The sequence below is a fragment of the Aspergillus eucalypticola genome (assembly GCF_003184535.1).
Source record: "Aspergillus eucalypticola CBS 122712 chromosome Unknown BO83scaffold_9, whole genome shotgun sequence".
Classification (NCBI taxonomy): Eukaryota; Fungi; Ascomycota; class Eurotiomycetes; order Eurotiales; family Aspergillaceae; genus Aspergillus; species Aspergillus eucalypticola.
In genome coordinates, this window is record NW_020290283.1 from 243,569 (window position 1) to 261,160 (window position 17,592).

Below are 17,592 nucleotides of genomic sequence, written 5' to 3' on the forward strand. Positions count from 1 at the left end.
AAATATCAATACCATCCAGTTTTGCTATTCGATCCTATCATATTCAAGGGTCTAGCTTCATTGTGGTTTGCTACTCACTTTTTCTCATAGCAATCTTCCTATACAAGAATGAATGTTTTGAACTCTGGCTTTGCATGGATCCAAACTCTAAGCCAGCTTTCAGCAAGTGCCACACGTTTGCTAACCCCATTTTCAGTTTTCAGCACCATCAAAAGCATCCTCGGCTTTTCGACAAATGGAAGAACTTTCCCTGAAGAATCATACCATGTTAGGTCTTTGAGTCCACTATATGCTTTCCAGCTTTTGTACGTATCATGATGTTCCAGTCCGTCTGGGTCAGCTTCAAATGACAGAGCTATCACGTCAAATTTGCTGGTTCTACCATTAGGCGTATTCGTGATCGAGCTCCAATCGGCGGTCTGTGGTAGTAGCCACGCAATAATTCGCCCTTGCTGATCCTGAAGATTGGGTTCGTCATACCCTTCTGTAGCTGGTATGACTCTGAGACGTAGTGACTGTGTGTACACCATAATGCAACCAGGCTCACATTCGCTCTGGAGGGGAGCCGGAAATTTCGAATGGAAATTGCGGACCGTGGAGGCTTGTGGATCGATTCCCCGTGCAACATGGCTAATATCCTTGGAAAATCGCCATATATTATTAATAATAGATTTACAATCCACCCAAGTCATCCGAGAGTCGTCCAGCTCTGTCGGGATCTTCTCGGGAAAGCAGCCTTGTCTCCAGGCCTGAATTAGTAGGAGCGCCCACGAAATATAAAATGGATACAACATCTCGCGTTCCACTCCCACAAAACCTGGAGTGTCCATGATGACCTTGGAAGCCTGGCTTTCATCTTGATGTGATGGAATTGCGAAAATAGCCACAGTAGCAGTACGCGTTATTCGACTACTCTTGAAGAACCTGACGCTACTTGTTGTTGACGACCAGGACCAAGATGGAAATACATCATCTCCGGTTTCCGTGACCCTGCGTGGATAATCACCATTTTCAGTATACCAACTCAATGATTTAGTAAACTCGCCTAATGGCAGTCCGAAGTAATGGTCGGAACCGAAGCCCGCATGTAGTATACCCGCAAACCCTCGTAGTATATCAGATTCGTAGCTGAAAGTCCGTTTTGTGTAGTCACGAACAATATCTTGGTAAGAACCCAAGGGAATTTTCACTCTTTTGCGAGGCCAGGCACGCCCACATTCATCATCAACTACGCAATCCCTGCCAGAGCACTCGTAGATGAGTTTGGTGTCTGAGAACAATAGTAGTCGGGAAGATAGCAGTGTTTCCTGAAATGTCCAGCCTCGAGTCATCCATTTTGACTCAGCGACTAATGCTTCAAAAGGGTCACTTCTCCCCAGAAAATAGAGACCTTGTACTTTGGCGCTCCATCGCCGGATCCGCTGTCTGGCATCTACCCCATATAGTCCGTGGTCCGCATTGGTGCCGACCAGGTCGACCAGAGTAACGTATGAATAGCCATATATGTCTCCCATTGCATTCAAATGCAATGCCTTCTTTGCCATGTCCTCATCTTGCAGAATGCAAAGTTGGTCAACCCAGAGATATCGGATTCTCAGATGACGGCATGCCGTAATAGCGTCGCGAATGACAGGTGATAGTGAGACTCCGGTCCTTGTTAAAGACCCTGGTACTTCAAGACTTTTGATATTGGAAACAAGAGCTTGAACTGAGCCTTTTGTCTCCCCCCAAACGTAGCTCAGTGTGGCGTATCTGCAGAATGGTGGAGCAATAATGACGCACTGCTGCTCGGTGTCGATAACACGGAAACTGGGTAAGATAGATTTGGGGGGCTCCAAGTGACAGGAATCTCTATGGTCAGCAGAATCATTGGTATCGCAATCCGGCAGCCAGTGGGATACTCTTTCCCAGTTGATGTGCTTGGCTGGAATGTCAAGTGAAATCATATTGTTCCATTGCCGTTCATCCGCAGTACCATGATAAAGTATATCTGGAAGACTGATTAGCCAAGTGCTTTTGTGATAGTGAAAGTAGGGCATATTTACCTGGGGGGCCGGTTTTGAGTGAACCAACGCGTAGTGTAAGGGAGAACCCAGATTTCACCTTTTCAAGAAGACTGCAATTATTCGCGAGATTCAAATAGATCCTATCATTGCGATCGAAGTCATACACACTTTTCAACCTCTCTACATCTGGTGCGAATACACTGCAAGTCTCGCAATATCTTGATCGCTGTTGCAATTGATCGTAAGATCCGAAAGGCAGTCGAATGTGACTTATGTGGTGCATATTTTCGCAGCTATCTGCCCTACAGCCAGTCCCTGTGTCACATCCACATATTCCGCAACACACGATATGACTGAGTCTCATGTGTCTGCATACCTCACAAAGATGGCCATGTGAGATGGAAGTACACTTATCACATGTATCATGAAAGCATAATCTCTGATACAGTTGGATCTGATCCTTTGACCTCACCAATCTTTCGTGGGAGGACCCGAAAGACATCGAACGGTCACATAGGGGGCAGCACATGTCGATATTGGCTTTGATAACATCAACCTTAGCATCATCAGCAAATAGGCGAGATTTCAACCTCATTATGGTGTTTGGACTGTGTTATCGTGACTTCGGCGAAGACTAAGCAGATACAGCAAGTCCCGATCACTACTTCATCCCTAACTTGAGTCGCACGTTATCTCTCCCGGTCGGGTCCATGCAAGATGATGTGGCATGGTCTTAGTGGCTTGTTGCAGGGATTACTAACACCGGCGCTTTGGACAAGACAGTGCCTTTGCCTCACAAGCTGTCCTTGGAGCGCGCACTAACCATGTGCTATGTTTTATCAAAGCCGTACAGTGGCTTGGGGTTAGCGTCTCCACACTTCCTCTTTGCTATATCGTGTATCGGGGCAAGCTTTGACGACTATTCGAAAGAGAGTATATGTGGCCAGTTGGAGACAATGTAAGTTTGAAATAGCCCGCCCCACGTTCTGGTTACTATTTGTTGCTGACGTGCCACTGCATATTTGCTGCTCATCGTGTTAGGCTTTTGAGGTCAAGTAATTTTGTTCCTCTCTAAGTTTAACTCGCTTTACCATTGTTGTTCCCTAACACAGAAAAAAGAAAAGACAGAGGATGGATGAACCCATGAAGCCCTGCCCAAGAGTTTCCGAAGAGGATCGACTATACGAAGGCCTCACACCTGTGGAAGGCGATGTGCCACTACCAACCTCAACGCCACGAAGTTCTCCGATCTGCAAACAGAGTAATGATAGTGTGTGAGTTTCTTCTGGTCTGGAAATGCAGTTGGGATTACTCACAACAGCAAAGCCCCCAAGGCACGCCCATTTTCTGTCTTCAGCTAGATGCGCCGGTAACATGGAGGGTTGATGAGAGCTGGCCCTTGACCTGGAAGCTCACATATCATGGAGTGGAAGGAGACGATAGTACCTCTGAGCCGATCACCTTTTCGAACAGCGATTTCGAATTGGGGGGGGGGGGGGGGGGGGGGTGTTCTGTGTCTATCGGCACAGTTCAGATACGGGGACATGGGGGCCATGGCGCAGTTATAGAACTGTCGGATGCCACCAGTTTGAAGATCAAGATTCCCCGTGCACGGTAGGTACGAGCGATATGTTTGTTACTCTTGAACCCCACGAAACCTGGATACATGTTGAGAAGCGCGAAATTAAATTTGATCTGCCGGAGGATGCTCAGACGGGCGAGGTCCTCCGATACCAGTTTAAGGGATGCAAGCTGAGCTGGTGGGATTGGAGAGTAAAGGAGGATCACATTGACACAATTGTCAGAGTTGTTGGGTTTGGGACAGCAATCGCCATTCCACCGGATAATAATGGACGGCCGAATGTTCTGGTACTAGCTTCAAATACGCTGCAGTTCATCGTTATCGAATAAGGGGAAGCGATAATCGATCTACTTGGGCAATTGTCAGTCGCGGCTCGGTCCGACAGCACTTTGTCGTCCAACATTGTATCCAAGACACTCTTAATATGCGGCTGAATGCAGTGAAAATCAGTACATCACGCAATGAAGAGCAGATAGCCAAATAAGGAACCGAGAAACATTGTGAAAACATGCAATAGGAGGTTGCGATTGCTGGCGGCGTCAGCACAATCTTATTAACCTCTCTATAATTCATGTTAATTCTACATCAAATATACGCAATGCCCTACTGTAATTCTAACTTGTTAAAAGCGAGAATGAGAAACGCAATATATGGCAGCTGTCGAATTTCAGTTATTACTACAACATTATAGTCTCTGAAGTCCAGCAGGGAGGTCTGAAATACTTGATTTCCTTGAGAATAATACTGGAATTTATATCATTAGTCGTTCGTGTATTAAAAGTTGAAACTGGCCAATGCTAGGCCTACTGCCATCTTCCCTTTTAGGATCTACTTGGATACTGGGACCCTTTGCGTAGTTTCTTTTGCAAAATGACTCCATGCATTAAGTTTCTTGCCTTAAGGAGGACTGGTCCCTAATCTTAACTTAATAAGGGATGATGGATAGACAGCTTTCACACAACTCATTCATTATCAATCTGTATGATATGAATAATGGGAAGTATGTTGAGGATAATTTTCAGGACAGGAGTTTACTGTTTTACTCACTCAATTTTTTAAGTACTAAAGTACAAAGGCATTTCCATCTACCTCCCTATATTATAGCCTAGGAGCTGGTGCGCAATAGCGTCGGTAGTCACGTGATACGGCACGGTGAGATGAATGCTTTTTTTAGTATAGAGTAAATATTGAGTTCTCTGTAGTATATGGACATGAATTGGTATTGCGATGAGCGCACTTTATTTTATTCAGAATAAAACCACTGGAAAACCACTGGAAATTGCCAAAGGACGGAGTGTCTCGATAATTATGTAGTTTGTCTAGGATCATGGTCATATGATAACACGTGGTTCGAGTAAGATGCAGGATTTTGGCAAGGATGAATGCAAACAAGTACAAGTTCAGAAATCATACTAAAATTGCAAGGCCCTCCGCCTATCCATCGACGACTTGTGAGACAGCTCAATGGGTCCCTCGCTCAGCTTATCAAATCTTTCCGGTTCTAGTATTTGGCGACCGCTGATGACTACCGGAAACCATTGGCGGCTACTAGCGACCATTGACTACTACGGGCGACCATTGACGATCACCAGCGACAATTGGTAACCTATGAGAAATGTATATCGCAGATTGTTCCCCATGCCAAACTCTAATAAGCCCCTAAATATAGTTTTGGAAAAAGGTCGAGTCAAGAGCTCTTCGATTATTAACTGTGCGGATTCTGTTGGCCGGAGTACGGCTGAGAGGATGGGAAGCCCTGTGCTCCACACTGTGATCGGATCTACTAAAGACAACATCAGGAAGGTTAAATATAGACCACGTGCAGATGTCGAATAAGCAAAGAAGATGATCCCACACTGGACTGGTAACATGCGGAATATGACCTATCAGCTCAACCTTTGACCGTGCAGGGGCTCTGCTCATCCCTGTCCACGGAAAAGCTTGCCCGGTGGTGAGAACTCAATATAAATCCAACAAAATCAGCATCTTCGATATGGCCACATCTCATCCAGGACAGGCATACCCATTTCGCCTCCGCCAGTGTTTAACCACCCTCTTCCTCATTCATTAGATTGTCCTCCCATCATCACCCCATCACTATGCTTAGTCCAGAATCTCCAACTACGTCCGCCACATTCCCCAAATTCAGCCTTCTCCCCCCGGAACTCCGCCTCTCCATCTGGCAACACTCCCTCCCCACCCCCATCCACCAAGGCCTTTACATCTACCAAAGGGGGTGTTGGAAGGCCCACAGTGTATCTAAGGACGAATTCCACCTCAGCTTCCATCTTTCATGCCTCACCACTATGAAAGTAGACGTGCCTCCTTTCCTAGTCAATCACGAGGCGCACTCCGTAGCGCAAAACTGGCTGCGTCAGCAAGCAGGGACCCTCCTCTTCCACTGGAACCCTGATGGCTTCCACTTCACACGGCCCTTTCAGCCGGCTTCAGATGCCCTATACGTGCCGGACTCTCGGTACCTAGAGTTTCTTTCCGAAGGCCCAAATCTGGCTTTTGCCCCTGAATATGAAGGCATGAATTACAAGACTAGCCCGCCTGCGCTCCCTCGCCTCGCCTTTCCCCGGTCTTTATTGGAGCGGGAGAAGAAGGCCATCACATCGGTGTTTGATATGTTAGAGTATCAAAATTTTGAAGAGGTTTTGGTGGTCGAAGATGTGTCGGAGGATGATGAGGGGCGTTCAATGGTGCTACCCCGCGTGCAGAGGCCTTTGGGATGGTCGGTGGTTCCTGGGTCGGAGACGCTGATGTGGCTTAATTTTGCGAGGGCATATCGCCGGGAGGGATATCGCAAGGACGATGATGCAGTTGCGTTCGCGCGGTTGGTCGAGCGGGCGAGCGTGGGCATTGGTGCGTGGGTTGAGTGGGATTACGATAGACTCCTCAAGGTCAGGCGAGTACGCGCAGTTCGGGATTGAGGTGTTGAAGCTCTCTGCTTGGTGTCTGGACTGAAAGATTCATTTATTTTGATCTGGATAATGATATTTTCAAGTTAATATATACTAATGCCTCGTAATGAGGAATAAGAGATCGTGGAGTTCAGGAACAGCCTGTAGAACAGGCTCTTTTTCATCTCCGCTCTGAGAGGCTAGACAATTACATCTACAATCTTCATTTAATCTTTATACTGGCTGTCCAGTTCGCAATCTCTCCTTCCTACGTCCCCAAATCGCCCTAATATCACCCCATATCCCCCTTGAAATATCCCGCAAAGCACCTGCACTTTCAACCTGCACGATGTTCTGTCAGTAAACATGACCTTCCTGCATTGCACTTGATGATATCAAAGACGTAACTTACCACCGGATATATCACACAAATGAGCACACTCGCCCAAACCCAGATAAAGGAGACAACAACCCACCCTGTGAAAAACTCCCTATTATACACATACCTCGTCCCAAACAGAGTGAAGGGAACAAGGATCACGGCAATGGCAATGAAGATGACATTCGCTGTCCAGGCAAATCGCTCTGCTTTTTTAACGAGGGCAGGATCCATGGGCTCAATGGTCTCAGTTTCGAGGTACTCAATTATATCGTTCTTCGGTTGCGTGGTCGGTTCGCTGGGTGTTGCAGTCATTGTGACTATTTCGGTATCATTGTTCTTCTTGGCTGACGTCTCTGTCGAGGTCTTCTCTGGTTCGACAGGGACCCCTGTAATACTGTTCGTTGACGACGTGTCGTGGCCACGTTTCCCCGGAAATAGTAAACTCAAAAGTACAGCGGAAATAGTCCCCACCCCGAACGAGGCCAAGTTTCCGGCAACGGCATTCGTGGCATCGCCCGTCGTCGCAACACTGATCCCGCCAGATCGCTTCCATGAAGTGATAAACCAGACAATGATACCTAAGCCAAATCCGATCCAGGGGGCTGCGATAGCGGCAACAGTGGACATGCGGTCCCAGAGTAGAATGAGTCCTACAGGAATAGCTGCCCCGCCGACAATCACTCCCAGTACTGTAAGGAGCCAGGTGAGACTGACGCCTGCGGCATTGAGAATGCAGCAGAATGCGGCCAGGACGATGGCGTAGATGACAATACCCCAGTGGCTGACACGCACGAGTGTCGCAGAGTCGGTGTTCGGGCGGATGTAGGTTTTGTACACGTCGAAGGTTAGTAAGGAGGAGACAGCGATGAGTTCAGCGGATGTGGAACTAGTCACGGCCATGAACAGGAGTATGAGCATGAGTACCGCGCCGCCTTTTCCGAGAAGGGTGATTGCGGTTGCTGGGGCGGACAGTCCGGCGTCTACTTGCGAAGCCGATAATGGGTTGGGGTATGTTGGGAACGCTGGGTTGCTGGTCAGGGCTGCGCACCCGAGACCCATCGCTGTTGCAAAGCCAAACGGAATGCCTATGTTGATTAATACCTAGTGAAAAGACATGGGCTTTGGGAAGGCCCTGTCACTCACCATACCAGGCAACGCCTCCTAGCATATATGCCTTCACAGATGACTCCGGTCGTGACGCAATAGCTCGCTGCCAGTAAGCTTGATCAAGCCAGACAGTACTGAACCCAGAAACAAATATATCCACCGCAAAGATCAAACCACCTACGGACCGGAATGCAAGATATGATCCATCAGTATTGCGATCGATTGGCATATCTCGCGATGCCTCCTGCAGCAAATCATACAACTTCCCCGGGCTTCCAATGAGGTCACTAGTAGCCGACACCGAGAACCCAAACACCAAGATAGCGATAAATAGGATAACGGTATGGGTATAATCCGCGATGAATGTGGCGCGCAATCCACCGACAATAACATACGCCGCGACAACAGCAGGAATGAGGAAGTTGGCAGCATACACATTCATCCCCGTGATTGCCGCCACCACCTGCGCGCCACCTAGCACCAAACAGGCGCTAACAAGCATATTCGTAGCCAAACCATTGTACAAGTAGGTGAGATGGGCCATCTTGCCGTGCCGGGAGAGGACGATCTCTGGCATGGTGTGTGCGCCCGGTGCATTTGCTTTGATCTTGACGGCGATCAAGGCGAAGAGGAGGATCTGCAGCGTGCCGATGGCGCCGTACCACATGGGTCCGCAGACGCCATAAGAATATGCGAAAGTCGAACTGGTTAGAAGTGTAGCCGACCATGTCCATGAGGAGACAATTCCAGCGGAGATCAAGCCCGGCTTGACAGACCGTGACGCGGTGTTGAATTCTTCGGCGCGGTGGGTAGAGAATTGAGTATAGCGATTCTGAAGCCAGGAAATACCAAGCATGAATAGGGCGAAGATGCCACCGATACCGATGACAATTCCATAGCCGGCACCTGGTGGTAGGACTCGAAGCTCGTGAGACATGGTGGGTTTTCACACAGTGGTGTGATGGGCATTGACGCGACATGGTGCATACACCGTCTACTGCTAGAGATATAAACCCCGCTGGGGAACGATAGGCTTATCATGGTTTGACGTGATAGCTGACGCCGAGCACGGCCGGTGCTGCTCGAGAACGGGATGTGGGTGATAACAAGGGCTTTCTTTGCATGTTCTCGCCAATCAAGATGATGAATGCTTCTTATCGCGGATCATCCCAGCAGTTGGAGAAGTCGCCGTTGGAGTAACCAGCAAGGGTCTGATCCGGCGGCGATCATTTATCAGCACTCGATAAGCTGGACACCGTTCTTAGCTGTCAACCCTATGAATTTAATTCTAGACTACGCCACACAGAGCCCCCAGCAGGGCTTTTCGGTCGGTTGAACGCCTGTACATTATTGAGCCCTGATAGGTCCCTCAGGGTTCGAGGACCGTCTAGACTTGATAGAAGGGACTGATGCTTCAGTTCACAAGGAAAAGTTGCGTAAGAAACACATTGTTTTAAGGAGCACAGATTCTTTCATTGCCGACATTTGCATCAATATCATCCATAGTATGTAGTATACTTAGATCCGGGAATCCCACTACACCTGCTCAGCCAGACTTCTAACCGCCTCTACAGATCCGTTGGCGATAGGAACAAATCCCCTATTTACCTTGGCCTGATCTTTCTCAATCTTGCCCTCACCACCGCCCTTGCTTCCATACCCACCCCCTCCAGGCGTCTCAATAACCAAACGATCTCCGGCCCTCATCTCAACCGAATTTTTTCCCCCAATCGACATAATCTCCCCATCTTCCCCTTTAACCCACAAATTTTTGCCACAGCGACCATCTTCTCCCCCGCCCATTCCATATGGCTTCACTACCCGCCTCTCAGACAAGATAGATGCTATCATCGGAATCCGAAACTCGACATCCCTCACTACCCCGTCGCCGCCTCTATATTGTCCTTCTCCACCACTACCACCCCTGAAACAAAACCTCCTGAGAAGAACCGGATACCGTCGTTCCAAAGACTCCGGATCTGTGATTCTCGTGTTCGTCATGTTCGTATGTACACCATTCGTGCCGGACCATGTCGGACCCGCTCCACTACCTCCTGCGATCGTCTCATAGTATCCGAAGTCGTTCGTGCCGAAGGAGAAATTGTTCATGCAGCCTTGGCTGGCGGCACAGACGCGGAGGGTCTTGAAGACTACGTCGACAATTCGTTGCGAGGTGAGGACGTTACCGGCGCAGACAGCGGCGGTTGGAGCTGGATTGAGAAGACTGGGCTTGGGGACGTGGACGGTCACGGGGGCCAGGCAGCCGTGATTTAGCGGGATGTCGGAGTCGACGATACACCGGAGGGCGAATATAATGGATGAGTATGTAATGGCTATCGGGGCATTCCAATTGCCTTAGAATTCCCGCGGTGGTTAGTAAGGGTTTATCCCATGTGGGTGGTGGTGAAAGATCGGCTTACCGTAGACTTGGGGTCCAGTGCCTGTGAAGTCGAATACCGCTGAACCATCGGCCTCATTGAGCGTTATTTGGAGGCAGATCGGTGTTCCATCGTCCATGTAGTCGACCTCTCTCAGCTTTGTTTGATGGAACTCGCGCGCGAGACGTTTGAAGAGATTGCGGATGGCGAGTTCGGCGGAGGATTGGATCGCTTTCATATATACCTAGCAGACATGCTTGTGAGTTGTCTAATCCGACGAGTCAGAATGATTATTGGTATGATTGGCTCACCTGAACAACTTCCATCGAGTACTCCTCAATCAGCTGGTGGATGAGCCGGATGCCACAATGGTTGGCAGCCACTTGGGCTTTCAGGTCTGTCACATTATCTTGGTACCTTCGGGTACCACTGGAGCCAGGATACTGTGCTGGCTCGTCGCAAAGAAGCCGAACGAGTCCGACTTCGTCCAGAACGCCGTCTCGGATTAATAGAAATGACTTGAACAAAGCTCCCTCTTGAGCAAGTTCCTTCGAGGATGGAGGCATCGAGCCAGGCAGGATACCGCCAATCTGATTATCTTAGCCGGGCAAGTTGATACAACTTGGAGGGAAGGGTGCACGTACATCAGCATGATGGCCTCGTGAAGCTGTCCAAAAGATGATTTCTTTCCCCTGTGCATCGAATACGGGAGTAATAACAGTGAGGTCTGGGAGGTGGGTACCCCCATATTCTGAACTGATTGATTAGCACGGTGAATGGATGGCAAAATTTCCCTCGTACGAACCAGGTGCATTAGACAACAAAACATCTCCCGCCTTCAACCTCCCCTTCCATTCTCCAATCTGACCCCTTACCGCAAAGGCCATGCTACCAATCATCGCAGGCACATGGGGGGCGTTTGCGACCAGAGACCCATCCGGACTGAACACAGCGCAACTGAAATCGAGCCGTTCCTTGATGTTCGCGCTCACACTCACCTGTTGCAGTACACGACCCATCTGCTCCGCGACGCTCATAAAACGGTGGCGGAATACAGAAAGTTGGACAGGGTCGATAGTATCAGTGGTAACGTTGCGGCCCTTCTCGGAAACTTTGACGTCAAGGATCAGCTTGTCCTGCGCGGATGTTGCTGAAGAGCCTGGGCCCACGAGTATCGTTTGCGTTTCATCGACCACAAGTGCCGGGCCGTTGATTTTCTGTCCGAGAGGGATGGACTTGAGGATGTATACTGGTGTGTCTATCCATCCAAGCTGATCAAAATAAACACTATTTGTAGCCTCAGCCGCAGAGCACTTATCTGTGGGTACGGAAGGCTTCGCTGGGACCGAAGCCGGAACATCAGGCGAAGGGGCAGCGAAAGAGCCTCGACCTATGGCCCGAACTCGAATGCTATCAACAAATACATTCCTATCAGTAGGCGTGAAGCCAAATTGCTGATGGTGTGCTTTGACAAAGTTCTGCAACATATCATGGGTCTGGTCCACTGCAATCATAATGGTAGTCTCGCTTCCGTCATAGCGCATGTTAAGGAACCGGTCCACGTCCACGTTCAGTATCCCGTCATTCCCTAAGAGATCCTTGGTAGCCAGAGCGAGTTCCTCCAAGTTCGCTAAGATTGTCGGGAGGTTCGATGAATCGTATGCCTTTGCGCAGGGCCTCTGACCTTCCTGCACCACATCTGCCAGGCCAATACCATAGGCAGAGAGAATTGAGGAGTGCTTGTGGATCAAGACCTTCTGGATACCAAGAATTTCGGCAATGGCACAGGCGTGTTGACCTCCCGCTCCACCAAAGGATGCTAAGTGATGCTTCGTTGTGTCGTAACCGCGAGCCTCTGTCAGGCTCCGAATGGGGCCACACATAGCGGAATTCGCAACGTCGAGGAAGCTGCACGCATATTAGCCTCAATGATATCTCATATTCCAGCGAGAAGCTTACCCCTGTGCCACCTGCGCCCAGCTCAATGACTTGCCCGTATCTTGGTTGATCGTTGCCGTCAAAGCTTCGAATTTGGCAATAACAACATCGCGATCCAAGGGCTCATCCTCATTTGGACCAAATACAGAGGGGAAATACTCCGGGATCAACCTTCCTAGAGCCAGATTGGCATCCGTGATGGTCAATGGGCCCCCTTTGCGATAGCACGCAGGACCCGGATCCGAAGAGGCACTTTCCGGTCCAACAGACATCAACCCGTCACGCCAGAACAGGATGCTCCCACCACCAGCAGCGATCGTGTTTATATTGAGTTGTGGAGTCTGCATCGAGATTCCCGCCGTAGTGGTCTCAAATATATGATCCAATGTCCCATCATAGCGACTAACGTCTGTGCTTGTTCCTCCCATATCGAAGCCAATCAGTGGGGCTTCGTTGACCTCGTCGTAGCAGGTACGAGCATACCCTACCACTCCACCAGCCGGGCCAGAAAGAATCGAATGCAGTCCCGAGAGTCTATGAGCAGGGACCAGCCCACCATCGGATTGCATGAACTCCAACTTGGTTTCCGACTTGGCAATATCTGGGAAACTGGTCAAAAACTGCTTCAGATATCGTTCGATTGTCGGTGTAAGGTATCCGTCAATGACAGCAGAGTTGCCTCGAGGCACAATCTTAGTTCGTTGCGATACAGCATGCGACAGCGAGACATTCTCAAACCCGATCTGTTGCGCCAGGTTCCGGATCTGGAGCTCGTGATCGGGAAACGTGTAGGCGTGCATCAGACATACAGCAATGGATCTGTACCCGTCCGCGTATATCTTCCTCAGGTATTCCTCCACTGACTCGAGATTCAATGACTTTAATATCTGGACAGTTTCTCCGGATGTACCCGTGAGCTCTCGTAGTACGGGTGGCGACGAGAGGTCCATGCTTCGCAGGTCTGTGTCGGTGCAGTTACGCAGGGTCACGCGCTCTTCCACCTCAAATACCTCGGAATATAGTGTTTCAGGCCTTCGAATTGAGAGATCGAACATGAAGGGTCGCGATTGATTGCCGATTTCCAGCAAATCTTTGAAGCCCTCCGTGATGAGAAGGGCAGTGCGCTCGCCTTTCCTCTCTAGCAGTGCGTTTGTCGCAACGGTCGTCCCCATGCGTATTGACTCTAAACAGAAGGTTAGCCTGGAGAAAGGCTCGTAACTCAGGATGTCTCCCACCGATATCCTTTGTATCCAACCCAGTTCCCCTCGGAATGCTCGTTCCATAGTAAATCTCCAATACGCGGCGGATGGCTTCAGTCGGGGCATCATCGTAATTCTTGGGATCGACAGATAGAATCTTCACCACGATATCTTCCTGACCGGGGACTTTGCAAATGCAGTCGGTGAACGTTCCTCCGCGATCTGTACGGTCGGTCAGTCGCTTGATATAGTAAATGTAGCATTATCGGGTTGAATGTGGCGCGACAGACCTATAGAGATCCGCAGCTTCTGTCGAGGTTCTACACTTGACATTGTGAGTTCTGAACACAAATATAGTCATTGAATGTGGATAGAACCACGATTGTGGCATCATTCAACTCATATGTCAAGCATACAGATCGTGAGAGGGGCCTCATGGGCCGAGAGCGGAAGGTGGAGAAAGTCACCGGCCCGTTATCTCCAACATTTCCCCTCCCACCCCTCGTCTTCGGCAGGACACTTGCAGATCTTGCAGCTTATCAGGGAAGTCAGCGGGGAGAACTGCCTTGTCTGTTGTAGGGCTTCCTGTCAGTATCGCGAACCCCGCGTCTTATCGCGGGTTATCGGATGCTCGCTCCGATAATATCTGATAAGGCTGTGGAGCACATGAATTGCTGCTCGCACAGCACATTGAAATCCTTAGTTTTCAGACCACTTTGCCCACCCATGTTATTCAGGGTGTAGACACATAGTACATGAAGGAAACAAACATGATGCAAGTTCAATATATGACCCTGAACAGACCGTGTTGTCAGCAACTATCACAACAAATGTGGTCTAGATACTCGCAGATTACTGGGGGATGAAAGCGACCCAAGGTCGAGGGCGAACTGTTGCGAACTCATCCCTCCGCAGGGACAGCCGGCTTGAAGCTAGTTGTCGCTTTTATTGTGCCATCTATACTGAAAGCTTAAGTGTTCGGGATCTGAACTCGATTCGACGTTAGGATGCTTTCAGTGAGCGGGCGGACCGCTTCCGTGCTGACTTTGTGACACACTTGACATTCCGCACCACTCGGCCAACACCTTCCAAATAGTACCCGTCAATGATATCATACCGAATAAAGAGTACAAGGATTCCACTTCCTTTACAGACAAGCGATCTAATGTGTAGCAAACCTTGAAGCTGAGACTAAGCGGTTGTTGCGTGATTGGATGCCGGCACTGGGCCCTAATTTCCCGCAAAAGCATCATACAATTCACCCACCGAGCGCTGAAGAGTGATAGTCAGATAGGGCAACAAAAAGAAGATTTGAGAAAAAAAGACCAAAAACATACAACAGAAGGGATTCGCTGGTGGTCACCCACCCAACTACTAACCTCCCGGCGTGTGGCTTAAGTACGGCTGAGCGGACGGGAAGCCCTGTTTTCCACACCCTGTGGTCGTATGTACTTTCTTCTTTTCCGACGTAATTGATATAGATAGAAACTAATGTTGACAGTCATGATTCAAACCCCTATGGGCATTGATTGTTGGTGCAGGAGGTGCAGTTGCCCGATCTGCAGCGCACGATCGATATCATGACAAGCCGCTTCTCTACTCCACTCCTCAGCAAGCGGATATTTACAGGGACCCCCTTGCCTATGAGACACTGACCCGGAGCTCCCCGCGGGGCCCGTCCGCGACCACTCTAAGTACTAAAAGGGTCCGCGAGGCTGAATTGCGTGGTGGCAATGCAGTCAAGTCACGCCGTCAAATATATTCCATCAACCAATTGGTAATGCAGCGATCCATTCACTTGCACAGTACTAAACCAGTCGGTCTTCGCTTATAATCACCGCATGTGACATGTCGCATGAATTGAGGCTGAGGGTAGCACGTGAAACGTGACCAACCAATGAACAACCTGAGCATCGGAGGTTCCAATCGTTCATCTTCTCCTTGCATCGATCCAACTGTTCGTCCTCCCCAGCCATAGGTACACCAGACATTGTACCCTAGAGATGGGTGGCATACCCTTCACATCACGGGCCTGTGCAGCCTGTAAAAAGCGCAAGATCAAGGTCAGTCCTTCAATTGAACTGTTAATCGAACTGTTAATCGATGGCTAAACCTGGCAGTGTCACCTGGAGAAGCCCGAATGCTCCAATTGTGTTAAAAGAGGAGGAACGCCTTGCCCCGGTTACCAGGATCGGGACTTCATCCACCACAGCTTTGAGCCCCGGGGTGCGCGCGATGCGGAGATCAAGCTACCCGAAGCCCGGCGGGTTGGAGAGCTCCAGCTCCTGGCATTACCTGCTTGCTTCAATATGAATCCCGAGGCTCGCACCCAGTTGTTTGCGACCTACATGCACACGTTCTTCGCCTCCAACCCGTCCCCCACTGGCAGGGTCGATAGCTGGTACTCATTGATGGCGCGCTTCCCAACCTTGGCCGGCAAATCAGACCTGCTGGATCGCTCGGTCATTGGCTTGGCCTCCGTGTTTTTGGGTAAGAAGACCAGAGATGGTCGGTTGGCATATTATGGCCTGGAAATCTACAATAGTGCTCTTCATGCGATGCTACAGATCTTGCAGGTTAATCGTCCGCCAACAGCTATTACTCTCTACTCTGCCATTGTCTTTCAAGCTTACGAGGTAGGTTAAATCCGGGCTAAGAGATCCAGTTGTTCTGATAAGCCACAGACTATGGAGAATAGTGAGACGGTATTGCGTAACTGTCTTGCCCACATACAGGGAGCTACAGCGATGTTGAAGCAACACGACTTTACCCGGTGTGATCAAACCCTCATCGACGCAATCCTATGGAGACACAAGTGGGCGGCGGTCAGTTTAAGTCTCCCTTGGTAATAGACTTACTAACACTCTTATAGGCAATGTTCACCCTTAACACCCCATACAGTATGCATGTGGACGTTGAATGTCTTAATCTCGGCCGAAAAGACAGCCCTGTCGATGAGCTATTCGAAGTAATTGCCGAAGGCATAGCTCTACGCAGAGATCTGTGTAAACTCATAGGACAATCGCATCACGATCGCGAACACGCATGCCACACACTACTGCAGCGGTGCTTCAACCTTGAGGCGCGTCTGCGGGTAGACTGGCTGCATATGTCTGCTCACAGGCTGGACGGCAAACCTACCCCCTGTAGCAGGCAAAGCCTGGCACAGGAGCCCAGCATGCTCCCCCTGGATCCAGGTCTCGCACCATACAACTTCGAAAGCCTCGAAGCAGCCAAAATCTACCTCCTATTCTGGGTAGCTTCACTGGTCATCCGCCGCGTAATCTATCAAACCGAGACTCACCTGTTGCGAGACCCTGACCCGAGCCGCATGGTGTTCTATGCCAGAGAACTTTGCCGCTCTGTAGCATATTGCATGCAGCCTGAAAATCGGATGTTAGCCGTGCGATCCGTACTTCTGGGACTTTCACAGGCGTCCAAATGTTATATTGACTGCGGGGATAAGGCTGAGTTCGAGTGGTGCCAGGCAGTCTACCCGTTTATTGACGCCAGTGGCTTTGGCATCGCCAGACTTATGAGCCAGATGGAGTGGAAGTTTTGGAATGCGGCTCAGAGCCAGCCAAGGGGAGCTCCTTTGTTATTGCCTGAGGCGGTACGTGCTAGTTCGATATGAGCGCACCCAGGAGATAGTAACGCGACACGTATCCCATGCACCGCTGCAGATCTGGGCATTGCTATACTAATTGAACTGACGCATTCGCATTATTGCAGCAGCCACTCTATTACTTGTTAGGTTTCCACCGATGGTGCGGGGAATACTGTATTCTGTGATTACTTGCCTAGGCTTCCATGGCCATATTATCAGTCCTATGTGGTATAAGCTTCCAGCTCCGCTAGGATCGCATTCCTTCTCGCATTAGAAAACTTTCCTGGGTTTCTGTTACTAATTAGTAAGAAAGAATAGTTCATGTGTAATATACTCTCTTCACGGCTCGGAAGAAAAAAAGAAAAAAGAAAAAAGAAAAAAGAAATTAAAAGAAGAAAAACAGACTTTGAGACATTAACAGGACTTTCAGGGACAGTGTCACTGGATCTGTTCCTAGAAATCAAAAACCCTTTGAAGCAAAACTAAA

General features: G+C 49.4%; 6 protein-coding genes across 6 annotated transcripts; 3 read left to right on the plus strand and 3 right to left on the minus strand.

Annotated features, from left to right (window-relative positions):
* Window positions 1–98: 98 nt before the first annotated feature.
* Window positions 99–1,946, minus strand: BO83DRAFT_358582 (HET domain-containing protein; the record flags this gene model as incomplete). The annotated part of the gene is made up of 1 exon (XM_025529310.1): window positions 99–1,946. The coding sequence occupies one exon, from the start codon at window positions 1,944–1,946 to the stop codon at window positions 99–101; it is 1,848 nt and encodes a 615-aa protein (XP_025389168.1).
* An 884-nt stretch (window positions 1,947–2,830) lies between these two features.
* Window positions 2,831–3,917, plus strand: BO83DRAFT_416288 (uncharacterized protein; the record flags this gene model as incomplete). The annotated part of the gene is made up of 3 exons (XM_025534688.1): window positions 2,831–2,964; window positions 3,119–3,280; window positions 3,536–3,917. The coding sequence occupies 3 exons, from the start codon at window positions 2,831–2,833 to the stop codon at window positions 3,915–3,917; spliced, it is 678 nt and encodes a 225-aa protein (XP_025389169.1).
* A 1,657-nt stretch (window positions 3,918–5,574) lies between these two features.
* On the plus strand, window positions 5,575–6,577 carry BO83DRAFT_245144 (2EXR domain-containing protein). Its single transcript, XM_025526993.1, has one exon. The coding sequence runs from the start codon at window positions 5,688–5,690 to the stop codon at window positions 6,522–6,524; it is 837 nt and encodes a 278-aa protein (XP_025389170.1). The 5' UTR covers window positions 5,575–5,687; the 3' UTR covers window positions 6,525–6,577.
* Window positions 6,578–6,728: 151 nt separating this feature from the next.
* BO83DRAFT_425930 (sodium:solute symporter family protein) lies at window positions 6,729–8,920 on the minus strand (the record flags this gene model as incomplete). Its single annotated transcript, XM_025535239.1, has 3 exons — window positions 6,729–6,836; window positions 6,907–7,961; window positions 8,020–8,920. 3 exons carry the CDS (start codon window positions 8,918–8,920, stop codon window positions 6,729–6,731), a joined length of 2,064 nt encoding a protein of 687 aa, XP_025389171.1.
* A 599-nt stretch (window positions 8,921–9,519) lies between these two features.
* On the minus strand, window positions 9,520–13,831 carry BO83DRAFT_358585 (5-oxoprolinase; the record flags this gene model as incomplete). Its single annotated transcript, XM_025529311.1, has 8 exons — window positions 9,520–10,337; window positions 10,404–10,605; window positions 10,673–10,951; window positions 11,006–11,112; window positions 11,167–12,269; window positions 12,321–13,482; window positions 13,535–13,720; window positions 13,789–13,831. The coding sequence occupies 8 exons, from the start codon at window positions 13,829–13,831 to the stop codon at window positions 9,520–9,522; spliced, it is 3,900 nt and encodes a 1,299-aa protein (XP_025389172.1).
* A 1,670-nt stretch (window positions 13,832–15,501) lies between these two features.
* Window positions 15,502–17,260, plus strand: BO83DRAFT_335635 (Zn(II)2Cys6 transcription factor domain-containing protein; the record flags this gene model as incomplete). Its single annotated transcript, XM_025528421.1, has 4 exons — window positions 15,502–15,561; window positions 15,619–16,134; window positions 16,183–16,323; window positions 16,371–17,260. The coding sequence occupies 4 exons, from the start codon at window positions 15,502–15,504 to the stop codon at window positions 17,130–17,132; spliced, it is 1,479 nt and encodes a 492-aa protein (XP_025389173.1). The 3' UTR covers window positions 17,133–17,260.
* Window positions 17,261–17,592: the final 332 nt, after the last annotated feature.

Coding starts and splice junctions, on each gene's coding strand:
- BO83DRAFT_245144 (XM_025526993.1), top strand. CDS start 5,688: ATGCTTAGTCCAGAATCTCCAACTACGTCCGCCACATTCCCCAAATTC.